Here is a 19,652-nt window from a genome sequence, read left to right on the forward strand (position 1 = left end):
TAGCGCTCTGTGAGCTGGTAGAAAATTGTCTTGCAGCACTTTGTGCCCCAAAATAGACTCTAGCACTGCTAGTAGTGTTAGTTAGTTGTGTACTGAGTGTGTGCATGTATGTGCGTGTAACTGCTTGCGTGTTTCAGCCTGCAGAGTGACTGTGGCATGCCTCTCTGACCTCTGTTATCTCACGCTCTAATCCATTTGCACCACACACACAAGCCCATTTGAAGATGACTGATAAAGTTTTTCCAGTGGCCCTGGACTGGGTTTTCAAAAAAAAATTGGTCACAGTCTCAGTTTGTTGATTTTATGAATGGAGTGCCCCACTGCTTCCCACTCAGCTCCTGATCAAGCATTCAACTGACTTGCATGTGCTGTGTACTTCCCAAAGAGAACTGGAGGGAATACCAACTTAGTATATCTTCTATCTCTTATGTTGCAGTTATTATACGATATGTGCAAAGAGAGATATGCATGTTTATGCTTTTATAGTAGTCACGTTATTTCAGCAGAGCGGTTTAGAAACAGTAATGCTATCTCCTACCCTTAGACTGGTTTACCCTGGGTTTACATAGGCTCCGATAACCATGAGCACCAGATGTTGAGAAGAATTGCCATTACATGCTTTACATTACTAGGTTATACAGCTGCTTGGAGGTAGGCCTCGGGGTGGCATGCCAGCATGGTATCGGCCCATGCTGTGCGGGCTTTCAGAGCTATGACCAGGGGGCACAAGTGTGAGAGCTGGAGAGCCGTCACACTTTGGTCTCATGACTGGATGAACTGACTTTGCTTCTGTGTGCAGCCTTCCAGGAATTTTATCTGAAGGCTATAATGAACTCTTTCCCTCCATTTAACATTCTTTTTATAGGCCTAGATCTCAGAATGACTACTGTAAGATGTGGCAAGGATTGCAAATTGATAAGGCCTGTCTGTGTTAAAATGTCTCATAGTGTGTGTGATATATTGTCTTTTAATTAAGCCAGTATAGAGGCCTGTTTTGATCCTGCTTTGACGCTATCAAAGGGATATCTTCAGCACACTATTTCATGTTAGAAATTTAACACAGACATTTTACAAGTAGCACTGGCCAGAGCTGTAAACTTCAAACTTGGATATGAGCCACACTTAGATCACCAAAATCAGGACTTGATATCTGACTTGGACTCGCCTGCTGTGAGATGTATTGTAAAGATTTCACATTGATTACATTTATGACTGTCCTGACATTGTTTCCTTAGAAGGTTAGGCACTAACAAAATATTTTTTTCTGAGCTCTGTCGACCTTTGTGTTTGACCAACAAGGGTCAAGTGAGCAAAAATTAGGAAAAAAAGAATGAATTTGTAGCATTAAATAAAGGCTCAATTAAAACATGGCCTCTGCCATTCAAAAAACACTATTGAAACTGCTTTGAAAGGAAAATGTTAAAATCCGCAAGAACTGCCATGTTATTAATGTGAATGGTCATTATTCAGGGACACGATAGACTTGAGTCACGACTTCCAGTTTCTGTTGGAAAACTTGACTTGAGAGACCTGCTCTGGCAGACAAAAGACTTGACTTTGAATTGGTCTCAGATGACTCGAGATTTGACTTGGTCCTCCCCCAAAAGGCTTAAACAGCTCTGATTCCAGCATATTTGTTGGTATCTCTTTGTTTCCGTATCATTGATTGAAGCGCTGAAACTAACTACCAATTATATGCTGATTACTTTTTCAATTAATCGTTTTGTCTATAAAATGTTTAAAAATAATGAAAAGATTCCATCACAATTTCCTAAAAACCCAAAGTGACATCTTCAAATGTCTTGTTTTCTCTGACAAACAGTTCAAAATCCATATATATTCAATTTACTGTCAAATAAAACTAAGAAACCAGCAGATATTCACATTTTAAAAAACTGGATGCAGAGAATTCTTGGCATTTGTTTTATTAGAATTTTGCAGATGAATTATCTGTCGATATACTCATCAATTAATCTAATTGGTCTAATTGATTGCATGTCTGTGTATATATCCAGATCTTTAGTACCTCTGGGGGTTGTGTCATACAACTGCAGATCTCCTGTGATGTGACTTAATACAAAAAAGAAACAGCAGTGAGGAATTAAGGTTATGGCATGGAAAATCTCATGACAGGAGCCTTTTGCTCACTGTACCGTTGAGGATGCCCCAGTTCTGTGTCCATGCGTATCACTGTTGCCATATACCAGTGGCTCAATTGTAATTCCTGTTATAAAAATCTATAATAATAGTCTATCATAGTCAGAAAAGTGATGCAGACAAATATGCTGAACCTAACCCATCTCTTAAACCTGAACCTTATTTCTGTCATCCATTAAAAAGAAGGATGAAGCCATATTGCAGCCAGTACACTTTGTTAATGGGGGAAAAAAATAGAACAGCAAAAATTAATTTTGTCCTTTCTGTTGCTTCTCTGAGAACCACTCTTCTCTTTGGCTACTGCTCACACTAAAGTGCTGACCCCATAGCCCCCTCTCTTTCTAATGGGTAATGGAATTGCCAAGCCAGATGTTATCTCACCGCGTATTACGTCAGGCAGGGCCAGAGGAATGATGGGTTGACCAGCCAGCCTTGTTACATTGTTGGGAAAAAGACGGACGGGGTAAGGAAGAGCTCAATTGGCAAGGTTTCTGAGTTCACACACAGTGTGTGTGTTTTGTGTGTGTGTGTTGGGAGATGACAGTAGGAAGTTAAAGTGACAGCATGTGATCAAATTTGTGTTTCTCCATACAAACACATTCACTGCCACAAACACATGCTTGTGCAGATGACCCCCCCCCCCACACACACACACACACACACACGCGCGCTTGCCCATGAACAAAAGTCACAGCATCCTACATTGTTGGACCCAGAGAGATGGAAAGGTGCCGGGTTATATTTCCTATTCCTACAGGAACAGAGTAATCATAAAATGTGGAGCTCAGAGAAAGAAGCCTGAGAGGAAGAGGGAGGGGGTGAGGAAGTGGGAGAGTGTGTTTTTGGCAGGGGCTCTAAAGTGCTCAAGTCTTTTGTTGCCTGACATTCTCAGGTACCATGGTTACAGGTTAGCAGAGCACAGTCCGGCTTTATCTGCCTCATTAACACTTTGTTAGATCGTGTTGGATCGAGGTGACACCAGCGCTTTTGTTGGAAGCATTCTCCCACAGCGCAGCACTGAGACCTCCCTTAAGTCACAGGGTGTGTCTCACACTGTCACTAGTTCAGCAGGCATTGAATCACTAATCTGTGAATTAGATTTCAGACACTGATTAGGTCACAAATTCTATCTACAAGGGTGTCACTGAAGAGTCAATGAGCTGCAGCGAAGTTTGATTAGGTAAGAAGCAAACATTGACAATAGTATGGCGCTTGCTCTATGCCAGACTATAAACTGGACACTACATCTTCATATTTTATTGTTGACTGTAATGATAGTATACTGTACAATAAGTTAATGTAAAGTAGGTACCATTTAGTACTAATAGGAAATTATTATGTACAAGATGTGCATTGTCAGATACATGTCCCTTTTGAACACTACTGCCAGTTTCAAATACAGAAACTTAAAGCATAATAGAATATTAATACCACTCTCATGTCTGCTCGTTAAATATGAAGCTGGTTCCAGGAGAAGGTTAGCTTAGTGTAAAGACTGGAAACCGGCAGAGACAGCTGGCTTGACTTTGTTTAGAACTTTACAAGTTGTGATAGGGCAGATTTTGTTACCTTTGGACAGAGCCATGCTAGCTGTTTCCCCCGTTTCCAGTCTTTATGCTAAGCTAAGCTAACGTCTTCTGGCGCAAGCTTCATGTTAAAAGCACAAATGTAAGAGTGATCTTCTTATCTAACTCTCAATAAGAATATTTTCATAAGCATATTTTCCAAAATGCACTTTGCCTTTTGAGAGAGTGCAAAATTAACATTTTTAGAAACTCTGTACTTTTGTAACTGTGCATGCACACACGGCTTTTTTGTGGATTTAGGGATTATTATCAACCTTCCAGGAAGAACTCTAAATAAGTGGTTTTGTTAATGTAACTAAATTGAAGGTTTGTCTCTACACTGTGGTTAACTGAGGGTTCAGGCCAAGGTCTAGCCAAAACATAAATCCATATTGAAAGGGATAATAATCCCCTCTGCCAAGATAATAATTCACACCTACAATAAACATCACATTTATCAGATCATCAGCCAGGTTACAATACATTTCAACTTTCAGACATGTCAACTGCTTGCAGGGTATGAATTTAGCAAAATGGTTATAGATACAAAATCTGCAGCAGGAAATTAAATGAGAGACAAAAAACTTGATGCCAATTGTCAGCAATATAGCTGTGACAGCGTTTAAAATGCAAAATTGAGTTGAAGTTACATGACTAAAGCAAACTTTCTGAGACATTTGTGTCTCATAAATGTTGTACAGCAGTGCTGCCACTATATTGTTAGAAGAAAAAAAGTTGAATGCATCAGGATTACTTTATGTCATGTGTGGACACCTGAGACCTGTGAACATCAACCACTGCCTTATGTAAATATATGAAGCCATGTTGTGGGTGCCATGTTACATCAGTACACAGGATTAACATCAGTTTGCCACCCTCAGTTTGATCTGGATTGAGTTTTTTAATACTGTTCTCTTGGAAATGAGTTAAAATAAAGGAGGCCTCTAAAGTGTAAGTGCTGGGCCTGAGCTGTTGGGAGAGGTTTTGCGTGTACGGCATGAATCACAGTTGGTGGTGTGTCTTCAGTAGACAACTAGGTGTATATCATTGAAGCCTCTGCCCATCCACTAATCCTCTCCCACACCCCCGCCTCCCTCGTCTCTTTCTCCCCAGTCTAAGTATAATATCTAGTTGGTCTCAGACACATTCATCTGCCCCCTGAGTGGCTTCTTACAGATTAACAGTGGATGGAGTTTGGAGGCTGCAACCTCTCAATGATCACTCAGCTTTTAACTCAGGCCGGATCTCTAATGTAACAGCATCGCTGTAGACTTTGAGACCTATATGGAAATTTCTTCAGAGGGACGGAGACGGAGAGAAGCGTAGTGATTTGTTGCTGATGATCCAGTGCTCAGGGGAGGCTGTGGTGACTGTGGTTTGTCCAGGAGATGCATGAAGGAGCCTTGGTATGTTTCTGTACAAAGCCCTTAAACACAGAGATGAAGAGGAGGACATCCAGGTACACACTCGGTGGCTCCGTGTCACTGGTCAAACTGTGGCATGACCTGTTTGTTTAGATGCTTCCGTAAAACCACCATTTGTTGTAGGCAGCAGAACCTGATGCGCTATGGATTGGACTCTTTGCACCAGAGATAGGTGCCTTTAGGATGGATGAAATGATTGAAATGTACACACTGTTACCTTTATGCTAAGTCACTTCTGTTTCTCTGCTGTCTATATTTAACTACTGTCATTGGAGACATTGACCACTAAGGATCATTTTCAGATAGCTCCAGCAGAAAATGACCTGCTGGTAACTGCCTGGTTCACAACATTCCCACCTCTGGTTGTTGTTATGCTATTGTTTGAGTTTGAGGAATAGTTGGAAAGCTTTGGTGTATAGCAGGTGACAGTGTTTGCAGGTTTCCCTCTTTGTGCTGGGACGGATTAATGGTGCTTATCGCTCATGGGTTCCTCTGAGCTGCACTGGGGGAACAATAAGGCGTGAGGCATTAATTGAAAATTCCTGTGACATAAATCCTTGTTTTAAAAGAATAGTGATATAGGATGAGATTATTTCATTGCAGCTTCAAACATTGGCAGACACCTGTAGCTGATATGCCTTCTGAACTGTAGTTGTCCTAATTCTATGTAGTAAATTTTTATTTATTAAACCTTATAATCCCTTTTGATTTTCATAGAGTAAATCCTGGATTAAGGGGTTACAAGCTCCCTTTTAGGATGTTTGGAGTTTATTATTTTCTGAGAAAATTGTTCTAACTGAAGTAAAACTCACCACTTTTGATTAATCCTCACGTTCTTTTTACTTGCTTTCCTTGTCTTTGTGAAACTACAATGGATATAATGTCAGCACTGTTTGTTCCAACACTCAATTACTTTACAGAGAGCCTTCATTGTTTTTAACATCCTCAGGGGACATTTTGCTTAACAGCTTGAATGCATTAAATGCAAACATAATAAAGCTGTAAATACAAGCATGGGGAACATCAGCTGCTGTCCACTACTCACAATATGTAACTGTTTCTCTTCGTTCACAGTCCCAGAAACCCTGGATAGAAAGCACTTTCACCAAGAGGGAATGTGTGTACATACTTCCAGTGTCAAAGGACCCCCACAGGTATGTGCTTGGATATACTGCAGTGTGCCTTGTGTTGATAGCCATGGAAACGGTGTAATTGTATGTTTTGAGTGTGTGTGTGTGTGTGTGTGTGTGTGTGTGTGTGTGTGTGTGTGTGTGTGTGTGTGTGTGTGTGTGTGTGTGTGTGTGTGTGTGTGTGTGTGTGTGTGTGTGTGTGTGTTAAAGTGGGCCCAAACCCTAACCACTACTCTCCAAAGAGTAAATGGGTCTGTTTCTACATAATTTTAATGTTTATGTCTGTCACTATAATTACAGTGTTAAGTGAGAGGCAAGACCAGTGATGAACCTGTGTGTCATATCTCCAGTCTTAGCGATGGGATTTTATTATAATTTCTTATCAATCTGTCATTATAGGAAGTTTGGATTTTAATCATTTGGATGACCTATTAGATTCAGTGAAATCTGAATCCCATTTTTAATCATAATTTATTTCCTTGCATACTGTCATTTTAATGGTAAAAAAATTCTGTGTGTTTGTGAAGAACTGTTACGGTTGTTCGGGTCTTCTTTTTCTGCAGACTTACTGGAATCTTACAAAGCAGTGTTAAAATTGTATAGAAGGCTTCTTATTGGCTCGGCGCGCAGGCTGCTCATTCACAGTGTGCCATGTTTGCATGAGAAGCACACACGATAGCTCAATTAAAGGTACAGCAGTTGGTATAAAAGTCATCCAGTTATAAAGAAATAGACAATATTAAATAACCAAGAATTTTACAAACAAAATGTTTCTTTTTTCTTTAAGTAATTTCCCACAGTTACAAGTATTTACTATTTAAGCAGCTCCTTTGTGTGTAAGCCATTTCTGTTTTTAGTTACACTTTCAAGAAGTTGCATTCCTTCCTTTCTTCTTGTACACTCACAATGACACTGGGTTACTCTTTTCCCTGTGTTTTCTTTTACATCAATTATTTGCCACTGGTTTTTCTCCACTAACTACTGTACGTGCTGCTGCTCGAAGATGATTCGAAGGTGTTAGTGAGCATGGGCCACCATTTAACATAGGGCCAAAGGCCTGCATGTGACTGCGAACAAAGTGAGAGTCCCCTTGGCAGGTTTCATAACACTCTCTTGGTTAAAGGCCAATCTGACCGGGCTGCCTGCCCAGTTGACAGATAACCTTCCTTTATGTCCTCAAATGTCTACGAGAACGTCTTTCTCACTAGGAGAGATCAGATCTTTATAAGTGTCTTTGTATCTTTGCAAATGTACTTAGGTGGTCCATATTTATTTTCATTTTAATCAGTGATTAATTGTGTTGCTGTGAAATTCCTTCCAGATGCCTTCCAGGATGCCAGATTTGCCAACAGCTAGTTCGGTAAGTATTTGTTTGGTCTTTGTTTCACTGTTTCTTTGTTACCTGACAGGATTAGCCTGAGAGAATCCATGCTAACCGGTTACTTTACACCAGAAAAAGCCTGCAGGCAAATTCTTTTACAGTGTAATTTCACTGAACAGCAACCCTCCTCAGGAAACAATTAACTTCCAGGCTTTGTGTGTCAGGATGCACACTCTCGCCTAAGGTAATTAAGGAAGGAGGGGATACAAAAAAGCTCATGTTGGTCATCAATTGTAATAATAATACATTGATGAGATACATTAGAAGTTATGCTCACCCACAGTCTTGAAAGTCTGTCAAACCTTGTCATCATGGTGTTAGGATTAAAGTTTAAGATAAAACAATGCTGTTTGTTTTTTCCTAACACAACCCTATTTGCCTGCTTTTCTTACATACTTACTTTTCCCTTTACAAGAGAAAAGGCTTTTAGGATAATTTGTTTGGCTGGGGTTGCTGGAGTGTACACATCCCCAAATCCAATAACGAGCAGGACAGAGCTTGCTAAAGTTGTCTTAAACTCAGATATAGTAGCAGTCAGGACCGACTCCTAGACAGTGGTTGTGCTATCGAGAACTGGGCTTTTTTTTTTATATGTAACCTGTTAAACCACATACTTAAGTTAGCTAGTGAAATGCTCCTTGGCCTGTAACAGGTTAGCTTACAACTGTAGGTAGTAAGCTAGTTCCAACTTTTATTATACCTATAAAAAAAGGATTCTGTTTGTGTCATAAATTAAGCATAATTTAAATGTAATATTGTTTATATTCTTTTATCTGCTGTGTTCCGCTCATTTGCAGCATTACTGCTAAGATAAATAGAATTTAATAAGTATATTACTGTACTATGAATTTAAAGTGATTCTGTTCATTTCAAGGTGCTGCTGTGGGCGGCTGGTGCGGCAGCATGTTGGCTTCACAGCCAGCTTGGCCACGAAGTACTCGGACGTGAAGCTGGGTGAAAACCCCAACCTGTCCATGCCCGCGGTTGAGGAGTGGTCGGTGGAAAAACACACAGAGGCGAGCCCCACTGACGCCTATGGTGTCATCAACTTCCAGGGAGGGTCTCACTCGTACAGAGCCAAGGTAGGAGGGCAAATTCTTCTCTTCTAGAGGGCATGTTTTTCACGTAAAAAGACTTCATAACTGTGATATGGATTGTGGAAAAAATTGTCTTGCACAATATTTTAAGGTGTTGTCTTCATTGTAGATTTGTGCGAATTGTCACAAATAGCATTGGGTTGTTCTGTATGCCAAGCACTTCAAACTTAAAGAAAGGAAACTAAACTGCAAAATGGACAGCTGTTTTGATAATCTATTAATCATTTAAGTACATTTTCAAGCAAAAACTCCAAACATTCCTTGGTTTCAGCTTCTCAAATATGAGGTTCTGTTGCTTTTCTCTGCTTTATGTGTTCATGTGAACATGCTTTTCTTGTGGGCAGTATGTGCGTTTGTCCCACGACTCGCGGCCAGAGAGCATTCTGCGGCTGATGCTGAAGGAGTGGCATATGGAGCTTCCTAAGATCCTCATCTCTGTCCATGGAGGAGTTCAGAACTTTGAGCTGCACCCACGCATCAAACAGGTGGTGGGCAAGGGCCTGATCAAAGCTGCAGTGACCACCGGGGCCTGGATTCTCACCGGAGGGGTCAACACAGGTATGTAGAGAGAGATTATTTTAGTCAGCCTGTGTATATGCAAGGTTCCCCCTGCTGGATGTGTTGTTTGTGGAAAATTGTGTGATGTAGAGAGCGTGGGGGAAGAGCGAGAAGCGTGACTGTTTACCTCTTCTGTAACGTTTTAGATGTAAAACTTAGTGGAGCTGGCTTGTAGCTCTCTCACAAATTCACAGACTCACATTTAGCAAGCTGCAGATTCATCAGTCGCTGAGCTGTTCAGTGAAACCAGTTGTGTACATGTCAACCTATTGGAAAGGAAAATAATGGCCACAGAAGAAGTAGACTTGTCAGTTTCTGCCATTAGTAGCTGCCTTATATTATCATAATGGTGTCATGCCAACCACCATTATTCTTTCAATTGTAATTTCTATGGAGTTACTTTCCTTGCCTGTAGGTTGCTTGAAACTGCAGGTCTGAAAATGCTGACACTGTGGCTCCGCAGTTGGATGAAACTAGCTCGAACTGGCAAACGAGAGGAATAAATGTTTAGCTCATGGGGAAAAAATGGAATATCACAGCAAACTTGACTTCCTTTTGAGTGTATTATTGTTATTGAACAGATATGGCAGCTGAATAACTCTTACTTCCCAGCCCTGCTCCCTTACAGATTCCCTAAATGATCACCCACTCACTCTTAACATTGAACACTAACCTACACAAACACACAGCCACCATCAGTGTGATGCGCTGATGTAGCAGAAGTTGTAATACTGGGCTCTAAGCGTGTCATTTGGCTGTGTGTCGTGGCCAAGGTGTGTCTGCAGCCACAGCGCGGCGTTAAGATGGTGTGGTCTGATCATAGTGTTTAAATCATTGCTCACAGGGTCAATTACCCAGACCAGTGTTTACTTTTAATGCCTCTCTGGCACCCTGGCCAGTTGGGATGGTCTCCTGGCTCACAAATTATTGCTGAATCCTTGAGATCCATTAGCTGAGGATTGTGGTTCACAAACAACCCCAGGACTAATGTACTTGTTGTGGACTTGTCCCCATATGTGGCATTGTGGTCACAGAAGCTCAGTTGTCTTCACATATATGGTTAATGGGATCTTCAGTATCTAGCACAGGTCATAGTTTTATACCGAAATATATATATGTATGTATGTATGTATGTATGTATGTTATGGGGGGTGTTTTATTATTTAATTGCCAGTCAGAATTTTAAATGGCAAAGGTTAAATAGCAATAAAAACTTTACACTCTGGTCCAAGAAATAATGAAAGTTTATTGATTGTTTAATGCATCCTTCCCAAAGGCGTGGCAAAGCATGTGGGAGACGCTCTCAAAGAGCACTGTTCAAGATCATCCAAGAAAATTTGCACTATCGGGATAGCACCCTGGGGAGTCATTGAAAACAGGAACGATCTCATCGGCAGAGACGTAAGACTCAATCTTACAAATTTGTTATTGCACTTCAAGATGTTCTGGAAAGATCTCGGTCCTTTTGATGTCCTGAGATACCTGACAACCTCTCTATCTATTTAATGTTGAGTTTTTTATGACAGTATTGATTTTGTCTTGTTAAGGTACAGAAGTCATTTTTCTTTCTTTTTTTTTCCCCCTCACTCTCCTCTTCCTGCAGATTATCGCTCCATATCAGACGCTGCTGAACCCTCTCAGCAAACTAAACGTTCTCAACAATCTGCATTCCCATTTCCTCCTGGTGGATGATGGGACAGTGGGCAAGTACGGTGCTGAGGTCAACCTGCGGCGGGACCTGGAGAAGCACATCAACCTCCAAAGAATACACGCTCGTAAGTAAAACCAGAACCTCAAACTTCAATACAACAGTTTCCATTGCTTGGATTCCTCGAGAAACAAGAGATTATACGAGATCACTTTAAATTCCTTCCTCTCAGATAAAGCAGTGACATTATTGGTGTCGTAAAAAGCCAGAAACATCGGCTTACTGACTCCTAGTCAAAATACCACACCTGGCCAATCAAATTACTGAAATTCGTAGCATCATGTAAGAAAACATGAATATTCTTTTATTGCCATATTGTTGTTAGGGGCTTTTAAGTGGGACATCAGAAATACTTTATCTCCACACTGTGTTGTATGTGATTTAAAATGTGTGTTAGTGGCACAAATCTAAGCTGCCGGAGTGCCCCCTTCTGACAAGAAAATTAATTGATAATATTCACACCAAATCTAATGTGCCCTTGACATAAAATACGCTTACACACAGCAAATGAACTACCCCAATTCAGCCTTTTTTGCTGATTGTATTTACTGGCCCGACGTAACTTTTTGCTGGCCCTGGGCCATCAAGCAATCCTTATTGTTGGGCCCTGCCAAAGTGTTATCATTGTGAAGTCAAGTGTGTCTTTGCTTGGTGGAAACTAGGTGATAACAGCGAGCTGGCCATTGTCGTCTCAACCTCTCACAAACTGTCACTTGGTTGGGTGGAGCTGTATTATGTGAATAACATGAAGGAATAATGTAACATAAACTTCAACTTAAAGCATATTCTCTGTCTTCTTTCATGTAGGAATTGGTCAGGGTGTTCCTGTTGTGGCCCTGATCTTTGAGGGGGGTCCCAATGTGATCCTCACGGTGCTGGAGTACCTTCAGGAGAGCCCTCCTGTGCCGGTGGTGGTCTGTGAGGGGACCGGCCGTGCTGCTGACATACTGGCCTACGTCCACAAGCAGACCGAGGAGGGAGGGTAGGACACACACAAATGCAGAGGATGGGGAGGGGGGGTGATGGCTATGGTTGGTGTGCCAAAGCTCAATCTTTCCAAATGTTGTTTTAGTGTTGATTTTTTTTTTTTTGTATAATCACAAATGAAATAATGGACAGACGATAGGAAAGGAGGGAATAGATGGAGAAACAGTAATGTTAGCAATTAAACATGAGGTACCTAAATCAAAGTTTCAGCAAGTGTTTCATTTAATATTTAGATGTATGGTTAAAAACAGGTCTTAAAGTTTTTAGTTTAGTAAAAAATGGCAGTATGATGCTGTTGATGATGAATTATTTGTGTGTTTTTTTTAATTTTGCAATTCCTTTGATGGCAGCATCGTTGGTGGCTCTCATCTATTTCTGTCCCAGAGGGATTTCTAACAACCCAACCGCAGCCCAGTCTGTTATAAAAGAGTTGGAAATAGTTGAACTTGTGACAGAGTGCAGTTAAAAGTAATCTGCTGACAGGCTTAATCAGCCAATGAAATTTGCATATACTGCTGCAAAATGTTGTGAGGCAATCACACAGGATCACAATCCGTGTCTTCAGTGCAAATGTGTCCATGAATATGCCTTCATCCTATTGTAAATGCCACCTCAGCCTGTATTACTGCTGTATTTTGTCAGATTTCTAGTTTGATGATTTTGTGATCCAGTTTAACTACCTGTTTCTGTGCTGCTCCTGTTCAAAATGTATCTTTTTTTCACAAAAACTTAAGTTAGCCTGGATTTGTGTATTAATGATGAATATGAGCTCCATCAGTTCTGTCAAACTAGGATTTTCCAATCCAGCTGTGAGCATGTTCACAAAAAAGGCCTGGAATTGTTACGGCACAGGAAACATACACAGATCCAGAGCAGTGGGGTTACAGTAACATCAAGGTTTATTTTTCCTTTGAAGCTTAGTTAACAGGAAAAGGGAGATGGAATATATAAGCAATCAACGAAAATGGCACATAAATTACAAGCATTTAAATACAATGAGTGATTGTACAGCTGCAGTATATAAACATGCTACTGAAGCACATTATGTATACTTCAGGAGAAGAAGAAATCTAACCTTTACATGCTTCTTTCCAAAAGGACATTGTATTAAATTGAATAAATATGAGTAATATAAGACCGTATATGCACTGCATACATGGGAGTGTTATCCTGTAATTCTTCTACAGTGGTCTTCCTGATGGAGTGGAGACTGACATCATTGCAACCATCAAGAAAACCTTCAACTTCAGCCAGGGCGATGCCATCCACCTCTTTCAGACTCTGATGGAGTGCATGAAGAGCAAGGAATTGGTACATTCATGCACATTTTTTATCACATATTTTAATCGCTTTCATACACTTCTAATCATTGATCTTCAGTTTTTTTATTTATTCATTTCCATTTCAATGACAGTGAGTGCAGAAGTGAAATATACTTGAATAGGTCAGAGTAATTTAATAAACTTCCTGAAAACCAAATACAAAAGCTTCAGGAGAAAATAGAGCAGCTTTCAACTGTGAATCACTGTGGTCTTTTACTGACATCAGCCGATGGTCCCACTGTTGGTTTTTATAAATTGATACATATCACCCATCACAAGCTCTTGAAACATCTGTATAATGTCTGTGGGAACACGGTAATGAGTGCTATCTTGTTTCTTGGAAAACAGATCACTGTGTTTCACATCAGCTCCGAGGAGCACCAGGACATTGACGTAGCCATTCTGAGGGCTTTACTCCAAGGTTAGTAGATGACTTCTCTCTGAACCCCCCCAACATTTCTTTTAATAAAGGAACTGAGAGTAAAAGTCACATATAGTTGATTCAGTCTATTCATATGCTGAGGTTGTTGGCATTGGGAGATTAAGATTTCAAGACTTCGTAATGTTTTCGTTTTGATATAGATATGCTTTGAGAACAGAGTGTGCCCTTCTCTTTGTGTTCCTGAGGAGATCATGTTGCTCGCATTCACAGGGCCTCCTTATTCCAACACTGTCGGTCACTGAGCTGCAGTCTTATTCCTCTTCATCTCTGCAATCTGTTGGGGAAAGAGGAAAAAACAGGACATTCACCTGAGCAATTTAGTAGAGGGCTGTATTTTCTATGAATGCAGTTTGAAGAAAAATGCCCACTTTATGATTTTTTTTGTAAACTCTGACCAGCTGTTGTGTGAGCACAGGCATTCTTCATTTCAAGTACAGAACACATTTTTCCCCTGAAAGAGTGGTGTTGTACTGAATGTAGGTGGGTCTGTGCAGGTTGTTCACCCTCATTCCAGTTTATTTAGACAAAAGCAAGGAATTTTTGAGTGACTGCAGCTGATCGATAGTGTGGAGAAACAAGTTCGGACACTCGAAAGACAAACTGACTGTGGCTGAAAATGCCCACTCAGGCAAATATTTACCGGCCTGAGGCGCGGTCATCTTGGTGAAACGTTAACTCATCCTCAAAAGGACCCTGGGCTACAAAAGCTCTCAAGCCTCAATATTGAGTGCTGCTTAAAGATCTCTCTCTCTTCCACTATGATTCAATTAATTTGGCAGGCTGGATATTAAATGGGAATCACTACTGTTAAAAGCTTAATACACTGTAGAATACATCCTCTTTTTCATGTATAGATTTCTAAGCAGACAGACTACCTGAAAACTCAGGTTGTTTGTAAGTCAATTTTGTGATTTTAGTTAAATCAAATTCCCATTGAGATTCTTATTTGACATCCACACAATCAATTCTGTGTACAGTGATTATGATTGTTTGATTCAGATGGCTCCTAGAGGACAATAAAGCAGATTAGTGTGGAAGAGAGCAGATTAGACTACAAAGTAAATCCTTGTTCAGTCTACTGCTGTGTTGCTGTATTAGTGTGTAATTGACTGTATTACTGCCCTGGCCTTACTCTACTAACCCCCTCTAATCCTGCTAGCTGGCTAACGGGAAATACACACTTAATAAGGCTTTACTTTCCTGGGAATTCATATTTGTTTATGTTTGTGTGTGTACGTGTGTGTGTATTTACTCATGGCTGTACCTGTGTATTTCAGGCACAAACGCGTCTGCCTTCGATCAGCTGGTCCTGACTCTGGCCTGGGACAGAGTAGACATTGCCAAGAATCATGTGTTTGTCTATGGACAGCAGCTCCTGGTATGTCTATGTCTCTCTCTCTCTCTCTCTCTCTCTCTCTCTCTCTCTCTCTCTCTCTCTCTCTCTCTCTCTCTCTCTCTCTCTCTCTCTCTCTCTCTCTCTCTCTCTCTCTCTCTCTCTGTGTGTGTGTGTCACAGCTTTCAGGGATGTTTGCTTAGCTCCGCATTAGCTCCAAACCTTTGGACTTGCCCAAAATGACCCCAGAATCTCTGCTGACCCACAATATGCAGTCTGAAGAGCCAGGGGACTGGACTCAGGCAGACTGCCAGGAACTGCATGTCTTGACTGTAACATGAACCCTCTCACAGTTGTCTTCATAAGCTGCCCTCAGTGCTCATGTTTATTTTATAACTTGGGGAATCCTGGCTTTTTGCGTGAATGAGAGGATAGATGATATTTATTTATGTTCCTTGTGTGTTGATTTTTTTGTAATTTGGCCATATTTGTGGTCTTCTCTCTCATCGTGTTTCTTTTATAAATAATGATTTGCTATAAAAATATGCATCTTAACAGCAGTTTATCTTTGTTTGTGTGGGTACAGGTGAGCTCTCTGGAGCAAGCGATGCTGGATGCACTTGTGATGGACAGGGTGGATTTTGTCAAGTTGCTCATAGAAAACGGTGTGAGCATGCACCGTTTCCTGACAATCAGTCGGCTGGAGGAACTCTACAACACGGTAACATAATGAAACATGCACCAGCCACTGAATAAAAGATGGGCTGTTTGTAGTAGTGTGTGATGTTATTGAATGTCTAACCTTTTGTACCATCTTCTGTTTTAGAAACAACCTACAAACAACCCAACTCTCCTCCACCTGGTTAGAGATGTTAAACAGGTAGAGTCAGCCTGCTTCATATCATTATTAGTTGATGTTAACCTCAGTCTGTTCAGTCTCATTCACCATTTTGTTTCTTGTGCCTTCTTGCAGAGTCATCTGCCTCCAAACTATAAGATCACTTTGATTGATGTGGGCCTGGTTATTGAGTACCTGATGGGCGGGACTTACAGGTGCAACTACACCAGGAAACGCTTTCGAATAATTTACAACAATCTCCATGGCAACAATAGGGTGAGTTCGAACTGTTGCAAGTCCTGGAGTGTCTTCATAGCAGCGTCCAAACCTGGAGTTAAAACCTAGCAACCAGCTACATTTCACGCATTGTTCTTAAACTGTTATTGAATGTATTGTTAACTGTAATAAAAGTCATCTGAAAAATGTTTTCATGTTCTGTGCAGAGGTCGGGGCGCCACACGGCAGGTCCTGGTTCTCATTTGAGGAAGAGTCATGAGTCTTTTAGCATGCAGGCTGACAAGAAGGAGAAGACGAGGCACAACCACTTCATTAAAACTGCACAGCCGTACAAACCTAAGGTAAAATCCCACTGCGATTCATTAAAAAGGAACAAGGCTTCCTTTAGACTGGAGCTTCCCACATGCCTAAAAATGAAAACCTCTACAGATAAAAATCTGTCTCTGACATCTAAGCAGCCACTGTTAAATGGAAAAAAATAAAAGTATGTCTCCCTCCACCCCCCTCATTGCTCTGTCCCTCTCCTCCTAGCTCGAGTCGGCCATCGAGCAGAACAAAAAGAGAAGCAAAGAAGAGATCGTGGACATAGACGACCCAGAGACAAGGCGGTTTCCCTACCCTTTCAATGAGCTGCTGGTGTGGGCCGTGCTGATGAAAAGGCAAAAAATGTCGCTCTTCTTCTGGCAGCACGGCGAGGAGAACATGGCAAAGGCACTGGTGGCCTGTAAGCTTTGCCGATCTATGGGCTACGAGGCCAAGAAGAGCGACGTGGTGGACGACACCTCAGAGGAGCTCAAGGAGTACTCAAAGTACGTTTTTCTGTGGCTTCCATACATGTCAGATAGCTGTACAATTCTCACATTTCTTGATAAAAGTAAAGGTATGAACTAAATCACCTGTGCTGATGTGTTTTAGTGAGTTTGGGACGTTGGCAGTGGACCTGCTTGAGCAGTCGTTCAGGCAGGATGAGACCATGGCCATGAAGCTGTTGACCTATGAGCTGAAGAACTGGAGCAATTCCACCTGTTTGAAGTTGGCGGTCTCCTCCCACCTACGGCCCTTTGTGGCTCATACCTGCACCCAGATGCTGCTGTCAGACATGTGGATGGGGCGGCTGAACATGCGCAAGAACTCCTGGTACAAGGTTCATGTTCCATTTAGATTTTATTTTTGGTAAAAACGGGAAGCCGGGGTAATACAAGTTGTTGGTAAAATTGTTCTCAGTTGCTTGCTGAGGTTTAAAAATCTGAATTATTGGTCCATGTACAGCTTAATACATCCTGTAATGGTTTAATACTTGTGTTTGGTGAAGTTTTTTGGCAAGGTGCAGTGTTCCAGGGGCTTGAACAAAGGTCTGCTGTCATTTCTAATCCAATCTCATTTCAAATACTTGTTGAGGCGTTAAAATGCCACTTAGTTGGATGATTCATAGTGATACAAGGAATAAACAGTTTATCTTGGGAATGCTCTTGTTTGTCTCAGGTGACTTCCTGGTGCAAGCATTTCCTGAATTTTAGGTTAAAGCCCATTCAACACCTGAAGAACTATCTGCACTGTAAAAACAATACTTATAAACAAATTAACCTTCATTATATATCAAAATAAACTGAGTAAATATGCTACTGTAAAAAGCATTATTCTTCCCTAAATCACAGTTGCATTTTAAAAAAAGGTTGTTTTTTTTAATTGGATTTGGCATGAAATGAAAATGCTGACATTTCTTCGTTTTGGGTGACCCATAATATCAAATGATATCCAGTTTTTGCATCTTTGTGGGAACCTTTCCAACAGGGCTAGTGGAAATTAGTGAAAAGCCACAAAACTGGGACAGTGCAGTGTACTGTATATGTGCAGTTATCACCATAGTTGTCATATCAGGTTAGACGTGTGTAGGCAATAAAACACTTGGGATTCATTAGTGTGTGTAATTCAAAGGCCTTTGTTGATAAATATAGCAGCATCCACCCACATGTGTATTTGTCTCTAGGTGATTCTGAGTATCTTGGTGCCTCCTGCCATCCTACTGTTGGAGTACAAATCCAAGGCTGAGATGGCTCACATCCCTCAGAGTCAAGACGACCACCAGATGACCATGGAGGACAGCGAACACAACTTCCAGAACATAGCTGAAGACATCCAGATGGTTAGATTCACTCAGTCCTTCTGTTTTTGTATTTTTCCATTCACATTTTTCCTTTTCTTCCTTTTCCTCTTCCTTAAATATACGGGCAGTCTTACAAAAATCAATTATTGAAAACACCATGTCCAAATTCATCACAAGTGTCTTAAATATCAAGAATCGCCCATAGTCTAGGTGGTCCTAAAGGGTTAATGAGCTGTGAAAATGTTGTATGTTTGCTGTGTAAGAAAATGAGTAGCAGGACAGATATTCACATAAAAATGTTTGGACTTTTGGCCTAAAATTCCTTCTTTTATGTGTTTGTTATTACTCATGCCGTTGGTCATTTATTTGCTTATTTTCTTTCACTCACATTCTCCTCTTTACTTGGCTTTCCCTCATTTTCTCTCCACATTATGGCCTGCTGTTGTCTGATTTGAGCCTCTTTAACCTATCTGCAGGATGTGTTCAAGGAGGCCAGATCCCACGACCATGTGGAGGTGAAGAGCGACATGGAGACACACATTCGCTCCAGGAAGCTGCCCTTAACCAGGAAAATTTATGCCTTCTACCACGCTCCCATTGTCAAGTTCTGGTCCAACACGGTATGGAGATTAGACACACATACGGACATCAAGCCATCCAGCTAAGCATCTATTTTATGGTGGTTTATCTGGGTAGGATTCTGGGTAACGGTAAATACAAAGAGAGGATGTTGCTACCCAGGAGCAGTAGCTTAACAACTGCAAACTGAGATACAAATGTGTTGTTTCCTTTCAAGGGACTAAATTAAGTCCCTGTAGGATAGTTCCAGGTGTCAAAAAAAGGAAGTAGTACCTTTTTGAAAGTTCAGTAACTATTGGGGCGGAGCTAGCAGTGCTGACTGTCGCTGATTGGTCAAACACAGAACCAGCAGCTGCTTCATGTACAACTTCATTCACAAACCAAGAAAGCACTGGGTGTGGACATTTCTTGTTGTTTTATTAAGGTTTAAAACAAAATGATGTTGAAGGGTTCCTGACTAGGAGGAGGGAGAAAGTGCGAACGAGCTGAGAGCAGGAGGGAACGAGAGAACGGGAGTTGCAATGAAAAGGCAAAGCAAGTGAACAAGAGAAATAAAACTTGCTGATAGATTTGTGGCTGTTTCATACTAACGCAGAAATAACAGCAGATCAGTGCGCAGGAGTTTTCAGCATCCTTTTCCACCCCTGCTTGTCTCATTTAGAATAGTAGAACAATATAAAGATTGATGTATGGTCAAATGGGGCTGTTAGAGATGTGGCCATGGCCACCAGCATGGTCTGATACCCAGCAGACTCTGGCTGTGATCGATAGTCTGTCCATGAGTACCACA

At 41.1% G+C, this 19,652-nt stretch overlaps 1 protein-coding gene across 1 annotated transcript in view; it reads left to right on the top strand.

Moving 5' to 3' along the window:
* The first annotated feature begins 5,130 nt into the window (after positions 1 to 5,130).
* Positions 5,131 to 19,652, top strand: part of trpm7 (transient receptor potential cation channel, subfamily M, member 7) — a 31,032-nt gene continuing 16,510 nt past the window's right edge. Inside the window, exons 1-19 of the mRNA XM_070904450.1 lie at positions 5,131 to 5,181; positions 6,221 to 6,300; positions 7,598 to 7,636; positions 8,532 to 8,739; positions 9,099 to 9,312; positions 10,589 to 10,713; positions 10,916 to 11,087; positions 11,828 to 12,002; positions 13,195 to 13,318; positions 13,678 to 13,750; positions 15,049 to 15,149; positions 15,691 to 15,825; positions 15,931 to 15,984; positions 16,078 to 16,218; positions 16,386 to 16,520; positions 16,711 to 16,988; positions 17,095 to 17,323; positions 18,167 to 18,322; positions 18,760 to 18,903. Coding sequence (XP_070760551.1) covers positions 5,131 to 5,181; positions 6,221 to 6,300; positions 7,598 to 7,636; positions 8,532 to 8,739; positions 9,099 to 9,312; positions 10,589 to 10,713; positions 10,916 to 11,087; positions 11,828 to 12,002; positions 13,195 to 13,318; positions 13,678 to 13,750; positions 15,049 to 15,149; positions 15,691 to 15,825; positions 15,931 to 15,984; positions 16,078 to 16,218; positions 16,386 to 16,520; positions 16,711 to 16,988; positions 17,095 to 17,323; positions 18,167 to 18,322; positions 18,760 to 18,903 — 2,634 coding nt within the window. The remainder of the gene's footprint in view (positions 5,182 to 6,220; positions 6,301 to 7,597; positions 7,637 to 8,531; positions 8,740 to 9,098; positions 9,313 to 10,588; positions 10,714 to 10,915; positions 11,088 to 11,827; positions 12,003 to 13,194; positions 13,319 to 13,677; positions 13,751 to 15,048; positions 15,150 to 15,690; positions 15,826 to 15,930; positions 15,985 to 16,077; positions 16,219 to 16,385; positions 16,521 to 16,710; positions 16,989 to 17,094; positions 17,324 to 18,166; positions 18,323 to 18,759; positions 18,904 to 19,652) is intronic.

The sequence above is a fragment of the Enoplosus armatus genome, chromosome 1 (assembly GCF_043641665.1).
Source record: "Enoplosus armatus isolate fEnoArm2 chromosome 1, fEnoArm2.hap1, whole genome shotgun sequence".
In the NCBI taxonomy this organism is placed as follows: Eukaryota; Metazoa; Chordata; class Actinopteri; order Centrarchiformes; family Enoplosidae; genus Enoplosus; species Enoplosus armatus.